Below are 10,696 nucleotides of genomic sequence, written 5' to 3'. Positions count from 1 at the left end.
CACACACACTCATTCTCCAAGGACTGAATATGTTCTGATGAGTTGTGAAAAAGAGTGAGAAGGAATGGACACAGAAGGCAGACCCACAAAGCACACAAAGACAGAACATTTCCTACAAGAAGACAGTAGAAGCCAAACAAACAGTAAACCTGTACACACACACACACACACCAACACACTGCTCCACACAGTAAAATCCAAACTACAGTACAGAGGAGCCATTATACTCCATGTGCAGAAGCTTTCTGAATTTTGGTTCTGTTTAAGCTCATCTTTTCATCATAAGTAAAGACTATGAGGCTAAACCAGAAGCTATGATCAACACAAGACAATTAAGAAGGGGCTAACACAGAAGGGAGCTAGCAAAAAAAGGAACACTTCAGAGCAAAAACACTGGCTGGAGTTCACCCAATGAGAGAAAGGTAGCCGAGCACAGGGAAGAAGGTGGAGGGTCTACCTTGTAGGCGACTCTTGGTGGACATTTCTTTCCCAAACCTAAGGGTGGGGACAGGTGGAGCAGCATCTGATACATATCGTGGTACTTGATACGGCCACTTCACAGGGTGGAGGAAATCAAGTATAAACAGAATGCAAACAGAGAAGGATGGGGAGGAGGAGGAGGAGAAAGGGAAGAAATCAACAGGAGAACAATGGAAAGGAGAAACAGAAATCTTTGTCATTAGATTTCCCAGAGTGAGATGAAGGACGGATGCCATCCTCGGCCACAGTGGGGGCACAGGGATGCATCACAGTGGAGCTCAGGATCCCTGAGAGGAAACATGGGATGGCACAGAGTGAATCTGGTCAAAAGAGGAAGAAAAGGAGCAAGAATGAATGGATGGATGGAAGGATGGATGGTAGATCCGGCACGCAGGATGCTGATGAGTTGGAAGAGAAATGACAGCATCATATTGAGAATGTCTGCCTCCGCATGCTGCAGACATCCAACCGGGACTTCAACCAGACTGCAAAGAGACAAAGGTTTCAAGGCCTGCCTGAGCTCCATCGCTTGGCTTTCCATTGGTAGACATGTTTACACTTCCTTTAGGAGGAGTTTTGGAATTCAAATATCCAAGAACAAGACATAAAATGTTTCTATTGTTTAAACCTTATAGATAAAAAGAAAGCCGACATGGCAAGCGGCATGCTGGGGCAATGCCACGGCTTTGAAAGCTCTGTTTCCTCTCCAGCAGTTTCAACCAAAGCCAAACAGTTTGGAGGGAGGGTGCTAGTGAAAAGGCGATTTTATTGGTGCATAGCCATTCCGGTAAAAATCTCTTGGCACAGAGGCACAAAGTATCTTGATAATATAAATGTCTGGTATTTGCAAACCTTGTATGCTACCCTATTAGGGCAGTTCTTCCCTAAGCCAAGGGGAGGTGAGATAACACGTAACAAATTGTACATATCCTTATAGGATATCCGTCCGCTGCGGAAAAGAACAAGCACATCAATAAAGAAACATTCAGGAGAGCTTCAGGTCAAATATCATTCATCAGTGGGATCACTGCACAGAGGGCCCGGCTCAGTCCATAGTCATAAACAGGGAGAGAAAGTCAGTTAGGATCTCTAACTCCTCCACGTTTACTGTGTTACGTTTGGGCACAGGCAGACGTGTCAACATACCAAGCAGCAGGGTCATACTCGGCCCAAACACGAATGAATTCATCAAGGTGATGAGGCCCGAGGATGGAGGAGTCTCTGGTAAGGTACTCAAAGTTATCCATTATCACAGCTACAAACAGGTTCAGCATCTGGAACACAGAGAACAGGAGATGAGCATTGCGTTGCTCTGTCCTGGTTGTTTCTATGAATTTGTCATGCTGGTTGCATTTTTACAACAGGGAACCCCCCCATAAAATAGCATTTTTTTTACAGTAAGGATTACTTAATTGTCATTTATTTAATTTAGATTAGTTAAATATATAAACTGATGTCTGAGGTTCACATAGATGATAAAACTATGTAGGTTTTTACATCCTGTTGACCTGAAGACCTCTTGTTTGATCAACTCTACCTCCAGAATGAACAGATTTTATATGCAAAGCAAAAAATGGGGTAAAAAGTTTGATCTTTTATGAGTTAAAAGCACATATTATCGTATCCTGCACAAAATTGGATACTATAAATGTAAATCCAAATTTCTTAAAGTCTAAAGTAAGACTATGCGGCTCCTTGTAGGTTTTGATCAGTAGAAAATGAGGCCAAATGGTTCTTTTACTGTTAAAAGTTGCTGACCTCTGGTTTAGGGTAAAGCTGAATCTTTGTGAATACGGAAATGAACTTTATCTGAATGAAAATATGCAAAAATCCATGTGAAATTGAAATGATAAAACATTCTGTCAGATGGTCAGACCGTCATGACCATTACTTTGGCTGTTTCGGGACTGACCAGAAAGGAACACAGGAAGATGAAGGAGACAAAGTAGAAGTAGGCAAAATCACTGCCGCACTCTTTGACGGTGGTTCCGGCTCGCTCGTCGCAGGCTCTCTGACTCAGACAGGACAGCATGATCTCATGCCACGCCTCCCCGGTTGCACTCCTGACGTGCACACAAACAGACCGAATGAACAAAACACACAAAAAGTTGTGTCTCATCTCACATCTCAGCCTCAGCAGCACAAAACTGCAGAGATCCTGACTCCAACCGAACTGAAACCAAAGAGTTTTCCATTTTTGAAAGTGTTTTGCTTCAAAAACTCTGCAGAAAAACGATACTAAGGTCATGAGGTTTCCTGGAAATGCCTATTTGTTTCCAAAATTCATAATAAACTTATGTTTCTATGTTTAAACCATCCCGTGCATGAGGACTACCTTCTAATACTGACATCAGAGTCATTTTCAAATGAATAAAAGTGTTGATTTGAAGACAGCTTGCTCCTTTTTTCTGGAGTGTGCATCCAGCAGCTGTTTGAGTCGATGGTTGCAAAAATCGTTATGATTTAGGCTAAAGCTGAGCTCAGTTCTGTGGTTAAGCGATGTGAAAAGAGAAAACCGCTGAACCTGAAGAGCAGCATGAGAGCCTGGAGGAAGGTGCGGAAGTTGTTGTGATGGTTGATGGCTGTGTCTTCATTCAGGTCAATGTTTCCAAACACCTACAGTAGAGAGACCACTCCTGTGACTTGTCTTAACAAGAAACATCATTTGGCTTTGGACCGATGCTCACCTGCATCCCGATGATGGCGTAGATGAAGAACAGCATGGCAATGAGCAGACAAACATAAGGCAAGGCCTGGGGAACAAAACAAAACCAAAACACAATAACTCGAATTCTCTTTGAAAACTCCAGAAGCTCAACTTTGTGTAGAGGAGAAATAAGGTGTGATTGTTGGACGTCTTCACAGATGACCCCACCTTGAAAGACTGGACGAATGTCCACAGCAGGATGCGGATGGTGTAGCCTTGCCTCAGCAGTTTAATGAGTCGAGCTGCTCTGAAAAGCCTCAGGAAGCTCAAATTCAGGAGCCTATCCTGTTAAGAGACCAATGAGACATCATCCAACCAACCACTTTTGACTGCTGAACACATCCCCAAAAACGACCCGAGAGGGCTTAGAAGTTCAACCACAAAATGGTCCAAACACTTGTTCTTGTGATCACAGTGTTCGTGCTGCATGGGGCTGAGTGAGTCTCTGTTGGCTCCAGCTTTGATTGATGAATCAGTTTTGTGTAACATGCAGTGTCAGTGATCAATGAAGCCAATCAAAACCTCCCATCCCAAAACTCTTTGCTCCGTCTGCCTCATCCAATCATTAAAAATTGGTCGTTGTGGAATGTATTTTCACTTTAAGAAAGTGCACAGAGTTATAAAAAGTAAAAGATGTCAGGAATGAAGAGTAACTACTAGGGGAGGGCCATTCATATTATAATTTGTGCTTGTCAATCCGATTCATAGTAGATTTTGATTCATTTGGAACAATCTGATTCACTGAGCTAAAATGGATCCAGGAAATCTTTATCCAAAACTTCCATCAGTGTGACCCAGAGATAAATACCTGCTACTGAAAAGTGCAGCTGAAGTTTTCCAGATTCCTGGTATTTCTTCAAGATAATCAATTAAATATGTGTACAAACAAGTAAACAAGAATGTGTTTCCACACATTGGACGGTAATGGTGAGTGATCATGTGTGTGCTGTGATGATACTTGGTTGTTTTTACATGATAGTAAAATAAACCTACATGTCTCAATCCTAATGGTATTTTCCAATATTGATATTAAATAGATTGATTTCATTTTGAAACATTTCTTTAATGGTACAAGTTACAACTCACTTTAGACTGGCCTGGTTTGATTGTAGGAATAGAAATCGATTTGAGGAATCATTACAAAAACTGCAGTGTAAAACCACGTGTTGGTCTTCAGTTTTATGATTCTTTTTTTTTACATTTCTAAATTAATCAATTACTTCTTAATTCATCATAAACAAGTAACATGTTCAGAGTTTAGAAAATGGATGAATGGATAGATGTTTACTTTTCTTAGAAGGAAATGGTGTCAGGAGCGGAGCAAGGCAGCGAGTCAGAGGCTGTTCTTCACACCAACAAACTGTTGGTCCTTGACTTTGATCTGGGTTCAGCGCAGATTTATTGGCCAGAAATCAAGAGGGCAGGGCAGCACAAAACAATCTTGAAGGTGTTTTTGCTGCTCTCTTCAAAATATGTATTATCTAGATCAGGGATGTGTAACTATTTTGAATTCTAACCATAGAAAATACCTCCACATGTGTGTTTTTCTGGTAGTTGTTATGCGTACGTCTTCCCAGACACCAAGAGAAACCATATCGGCTTGTTGCTTCTCCAGGTTTGTCCATGGCTCATCCCTGACCTTCATAGTCTAATACTCAGAAGCTTATAGAGAATGAAAAAGCTGATGACACTTCTTCAGACAAGTGTGTTAAGTCCAGACCAGAGTTTGAAAGAGTGTCTTCACACTTGAACACTTGGTCCAACGGAGTAAAGAAATTCTGGTCCGTTTTAACCAAACCAAATGATAATAATCCAATCAGAATACTCCCCTAGCTTCTAGACAGATATAAAACCCTGGATCACGACTCTTTGCTGCCTTCTGTCACTCAAAAGGTTGTGGGTCCAATACTTTGTAATAAAATTCCATAGTAAGAATCTGTCGTTTTCTGTCAAAGATGCAGACAGAAGTTTACTCACCGTCGTCTGGTGACAGCGGAGGGAGGGGAGGGGGGCACAGAAAGAAAGAAAGAAGGAGAACATCAACATACACAGCCCAATGTGAGCAGATACACACCATGTAAACCATCATGGCGCTCATGAGAATGGACCAGGGAGGACACATCCTCAAAGAGACACTGCAGGTTGATGAGGTTGTCTGAATTCCTGGAAATGACCTCTAGACCCTAGTCCTAACATGACCACAGTGTGGTGTGGGTGCTTCATAGCATGCACAGGCAGGGGGCGCTCTTACGTTGATTTCAGTAACCAGGATGTCTGTGATGCTTCCCAAAACTGTCACAAAGTCAAAGACATTCCATGCATCCTTCAGGTAGTTCTGTAAAGAAGCAGGTGAACATGGTCAGCTGCTGCGTGTCTTGAGGACGCTGAGCACTGCTCCGTGTCTGCACCCACCAGAGGACCAAAGGCAATGATCTTCAGGATGCACTCCAGAGAGAACAGAGTGGTGAAGACAATGTTAAGGTTCTTCAGCATCACTTCATAGAAGTCTGGTGCTCCGTGGAACTGAAGAAAAGAAGCAGATAAGTTTCAGGACAAGAATCAAACATGGACGAGCAGAAAAAGGATTTTTCAGCCAGGTAAAAGCACATTATTTAGTTAACACCTAAACAAATAAAAACCTCAAATAATTAAATCAAATCAATTCAAAAGTCAAAAAATATCCTGTACTATTAATCCTGATTAGAGACTTCTACATATGAACCCAATTGGAGATCCTCTGCTGTTCTTTGTTCAGATCCTCTCCAGCTCCATCAGGTTGGGTGGTGAACGCTGGTGCACAGCTATTTTCAGGTCTCTCCAGACATGCTCACTTGGGTTTAGGTCAGGGTTCTGTCTGACCAGTCAAGAACAGTCGGAGTTGTTCTGATCCACTCCTTTGTTCTTTCAGTGGTGAGCTTTGGCTCTGAGGTCCTGATGACTCTGGAAGAGGTTTTCTTCTGAGACATCTCTGTACTTTACTGCATTCATCTTTCCTTCAACTGCAGCCAGTCGTTCTGTCCTGCTCCACACCATGATGCTGCCACCACCATGTTTCACTGCAGGTGATGAGCAGTGTGTGGTTTTCTCCACACAAACTGCTTAGAATCAACAGCAACAAGTTCAGTTTTGGTGTCATCAGACCAAAGAATGTGATTCCTCAGAGTCTGGGAGTCCTTCATGGGTTTCTATCAAACTCTGTGTGGACTTTCAGATGTCTTGAACTGAGGAGAGGTTTCTGTGGGGTCACTCTGTCATGAAGCCTCGACTGATGGAGAGCTGCAGTGATGCTGACTAGTGAAACTTTCTCTCCTCTTCCTACTGCATCTGTGGAGCTCAGCCACAGTGATCTCTGCTTCTTCTTCACCGCTCTCACCAAAGCTCTTCTGCTGTGATTGATCCGTTTGGGTGGACGGTCCGGTCTGGGAAGAGTTCTGGTCGTCCCAAACTTCTTCCATTGAAGGATTCTGTGTTCTTAGGAACCTTGAAGGCTGCAGAAATTCTTTGGTAATCTTGTCCAGATCTGTACCTTAATGCCACAGTTCAGTCTCTGAGCTCCAAGCAGTTTGATTAAACACAGCTGGACTCCAATGAAGAAGAAGAATCTCAAGAAGAAATGAACAGCATTGAGTTCAGAGTGAGAGTCACAGCAAAGTCTGAACACTAATGACCAGGAGCTTTTATCTACATTTACAGAAATATGTTTGTATCTGTCATGATGGTTCATTCAGTGAACATGAATGAGGAAGCAAATGAACTTCACTGGTTTTGGTAAATGACTGCAATCATACAGAGTGAAACATTGAAAGTGACTGAATACTTTATGTACCATCTTGGGTTTTTTTATTGTGTAAATATATTTTTTGTTTCTTTATGCTGGTATGCAGTAGCTTGCTGGTGTTTTTCCCAACTTTTTATGATAAAAAACAACAGTAATTGGGTTACCGTACTGTCACTTAACCCCTTAATGCTACCTAAAAGTAGCCTCTACTGAAAATCACAAACAAAAGTAAAATTTAAAAAAATATAAAAGTAAATAAATGCATGCATTAAAGGGTTAATTCTTAGGACACAAAACATGTAGATGTTCTTCGTTACGTGCATCTCTGACCCTATGAGTGTTCTTACCTTCATCATGAGAACCACGGTGTTGAGAGCAATCATGATCATGATGGAATATTCAAATGGAGCTGAGACAACAAACTTCCACATCCTGTACTGGAAGGACTGGGCATTCTCAGGCATGTAGCGCGTCAACGGCTTGGCATTGATAGCAAAGTCAATGCAAGCTCTCTGCATTGAAACACACACACAAGTTAGCAACAGACACGTTTCCTGTTAGCCATCTCGTAGGTTTGCAAAGAACAGTTGTACTTAAGTAAAACCCAAAGAACAAACCAAAAGTGAACGATGTGTTTAACGTAGATGTTGAAATGTCATTTTGCAGCAGTTTGTAAGACAAATATCTGTTTTTCTGCTCTTCAGCTCAGTTTCCATAGATCACAAACAGTCTCTGAACAGTCTGTTTGGTCTGCAGTAGTAGCTGCTCTATGAGTGACTGGAGATCCCTGGTGTTCTGGTCAGTCTTTTACTTCTCTCCTGAATAAACTTAAACAAATCCAGACTCTTTCATAGATTTACCCATTTTATTCCCTGATGGCTGCATTTTAAAGTCCATAGTCTTATTCTGTTCTATCATATTTTAAATGTGATGAAGCTGTGACGTCAGAGAAGTTTTACATCATCTACAGCAAAACATCTGACATGTCAGTCAGCCAAACGTATGTTTGGTTTGGTCCTTTCTCTCTGAGACACCAAAGTCAACAACAGGCAGATGAAATGTTGCTGGGAGTGACAGACACCAGCAACAGCATGGACCTACACTTCCACATGGTAAAACCGGCAAACCCTGAGGTCTACGTGTGTGGAAGCAGGATGAAACCAAACCTGAGTGTGTGCAAGGAAAACCAACATTTATGTGTGTGTGCACTTGATAAACCCAGAGGTGTGTGTGTTTGTCTGCAAGCATTAACCCTTTGTTACATCTGCAGCAGATAGAGCTTCTCCAAGTTTCTGGGAAGGTTGGCTGTGCTGCAGTGGCAGAGCGGTCAGCCTCTTATTGAATGGTTACAAGTCGAGCTCCTTCCTTCCGTTCATCTGTTGAAGTGCCTCTGGGCATTGAAAACTGAAGCTGCCATCAGTGTGTGAATGAGTGTGAATGGGGCTGTGACTGGGCCGAAATCAAGGTAGAAAAGTACTTTATAATTATACAGCATTTCCTTTAGGAATCAAGTTTCTGTTGGCTGCCGTCAACGTTGACGCTTCACTTCTGCAATGTCTGTTTTTGCAGGGAGGAATGATGGGGGACATGGGGTGTCCGGCAGACGTCGTCTGCACAGCATGCAGCCCTAATTTAAAAACACTCACCTCATTTTTCTCTAAGCTGCACTCGGACAGAGCTTTGTCTCCCTGCTCTTGAAAGGTGATGATGATCAAAGCGACGAAGATGTTGACGAAGAAGAAAGGGAAGACTACAAAGTAGACCACGTAGAATATGGACATCTCTATGCGATAGCCCGGACTGGGACCCTGGTCTTCAAAGGTGGCGTCCACAGAGTGCTTAAGAACGCTGCACAGAGAAAGGATGGTGAAGCCGGGTTATCTGTGCTTTAGCAAGGGATTTGTTTTAATGGTACTGAGGCTGTGGACATTTGTGCCGACATATCTTCCTGTCCAGTTTGTCAAACTCTGAACGTTGAGTCCCATTAGACCATATGGTCACTGAACTTCTCACGCTAGTCATCACAGCCGGGATCCTTTGTTTAGAAATGATTGTAAATCCAGCATCTGACATGTCTGGTCTGACCATTGTTGCTTAAAGTGACCTTACATAACAGTTCAAAGAAATCCTCAAAACTTCTTGTTAAATCAAAGTTTAAAACTATAAAATATGAGTGTATTCTAGGTGTTTATTAGCATCTATAGTGATTGTTAGAATTATCTTTATAGAGGTTCTTCACTCGTGACCGGCATTCAGCCTTTCCAAAGAAGCCACACCAGACTTCTGAATAAAACATCCACGTTTGCAGAGGCAAAAAGCTAATGCTGCTTACGTTGGCCAGCCTTCCCCCGTGGAGACAGTGAAGAGGGTCAGGAAAGCCCACAGTACATTGTCATAATGAAACTCGTATTTCTTCCACTCTCTGGGCATGGCTGCCACCTCGTCTTTGTCGTAGTCCAGGAACTGTCCTCTGGAAGACATGAGGAGGTGGGCGGGGTTAGGCAAGAACTTGCCATGATCTAAAACGCTGCAATAATAAAAGCTCTGAAATGAGAAGTGTCAGTGTGAGGGGTTTGAAACCGACTTGCAGTCCTTCTCCAGGCCTTTTGACTCATCAGTGCAATAGAAGAATTTTCCCTTGAAGAGCTGAACCGCAATAACAGCAAAAATGAACATGAAGAGGATGTAAACAATGAGGATGTTCAGCACGTTCTTCAAAGAGTTGACCACGCAGTCAAACACCGCCTGAAGACACAGAAGACACATGCCAAGCGTCAAACCAAACCTCAAACTTTAATTTCTTAGGGAATATCTCTAAGGTTCATGGATTCATTAGCTGTGTTTACATGTGTGCTGATCAGATTAGAATTGAACTGTGTACGTGAGCCCTAAAAAACTCTATCTGGTTATAAAAACGTTGAAATACAGCACATGATCAGGATAAATCATTGTGACATCCACAGAACTATCTCAAATACAGGAAACGGCTGTAGAAGAAGATATAGCGAGTTCTGTTGCAAACAAAGATGCAGCGTAGAGCAAGATGATTTTCGATGAGTGCTTTTAATATTATTATTATTGTTGTTTTGACGTGACTGTTCGCACATAACTTTCTAAATCTGTACGGCCAGTGCTTTGTTCTTGACCGCATGGACCCGGAGGAAGGGTTAGAGTTAATACATACCAACACAGCAGCATAATGTACATTTTTGCTGCACATAAATACATGCAAGTAAAATCAGCTTTTATTTTGTCTTACACTCCAGAGCGACTTGTATATGGTTTCCTTCTTCTTGATTAGACATTTTTTGCTCTTGTGACATAATTACAGTGCGACTTGTACTCCGGAAAATATGGTAATTGTTTGTACAGCTTCAGAGGACTGTTCGGAGGGGTATTTCCACACTCAAAAGCTGCCTCTGCCAGCTTACACGTCGCCCCAAAGCCGTCCGAAGACACAGTCATCCTAGGAGACACGGAAGTCTGGTAGCTCGCCTACGTAGAGCAGCTGAATGGACTGCGGTCTGAAGCCTCCTCCAGAGCACACACCATAACAAAGCACCTCCTCTGCTCACAAACACAAAGCTACAGAATCTGGCTGCTCTGTCCAGAGACGGCTCGCTCACATGGAGCGGTTCTGTTCGCGCTCCAAAGACTGCCACATGGCGTAAGATCCAACGCAGTAATGACACACAAGCAGAATGGATTGCTTATATGCACCACGATCAGAT

The 10,696-nt window shown here is 42.6% G+C and overlaps 1 protein-coding gene across 20 annotated transcripts in view; it reads right to left on the bottom strand.

Moving 5' to 3' along the window:
• cacna1ba (calcium channel, voltage-dependent, N type, alpha 1B subunit, a) overlaps window positions 1-10,696 on the bottom strand; it is a 124,850-nt gene that overhangs the window by 24,048 nt on the left and 90,106 nt on the right. For 12 of the 20 annotated variants that reach the window (XM_024260129.2, XM_036213484.1, XM_036213489.1 and 9 more), the window contains 13 exons: window positions 9,550-9,710; window positions 9,298-9,435; window positions 8,612-8,813; window positions 7,313-7,477; window positions 5,600-5,710; window positions 5,439-5,522; window positions 5,165-5,170; window positions 3,356-3,472; window positions 3,168-3,233; window positions 3,005-3,096; window positions 2,393-2,543; window positions 1,627-1,754; window positions 1,333-1,429 (listed from right to left, as the gene is read on the bottom strand). In XM_024260129.2, coding sequence (XP_024115897.1) covers window positions 1,333-1,429; window positions 1,627-1,754; window positions 2,393-2,543; window positions 3,005-3,096; window positions 3,168-3,233; window positions 3,356-3,472; window positions 5,165-5,170; window positions 5,439-5,522; window positions 5,600-5,710; window positions 7,313-7,477; window positions 8,612-8,813; window positions 9,298-9,435; window positions 9,550-9,710 — 1,518 coding nt within the window. Of the gene's footprint in view, window positions 1-6; window positions 555-1,332; window positions 1,430-1,626; window positions 1,755-2,392; window positions 2,544-3,004; window positions 3,097-3,167; window positions 3,234-3,355; window positions 3,473-5,164; window positions 5,171-5,438; window positions 5,523-5,599; window positions 5,711-7,312; window positions 7,478-8,611; window positions 8,814-9,297; window positions 9,436-9,549; window positions 9,711-10,696 lie in introns of those variants that run through there. The other 8 variants (XM_024260128.2, XM_024260132.2, XM_036213495.1 and 5 more) reach the window with 4 other exon arrangements.

The sequence above is a fragment of the Oryzias melastigma genome, linkage group LG9 (assembly GCF_002922805.2).
Source record: "Oryzias melastigma strain HK-1 linkage group LG9, ASM292280v2, whole genome shotgun sequence".
NCBI lineage: Eukaryota > Metazoa > Chordata > Actinopteri > Beloniformes > Adrianichthyidae > Oryzias > Oryzias melastigma.
This window is presented reverse-complemented; position numbering and strand designations above follow the sequence as displayed.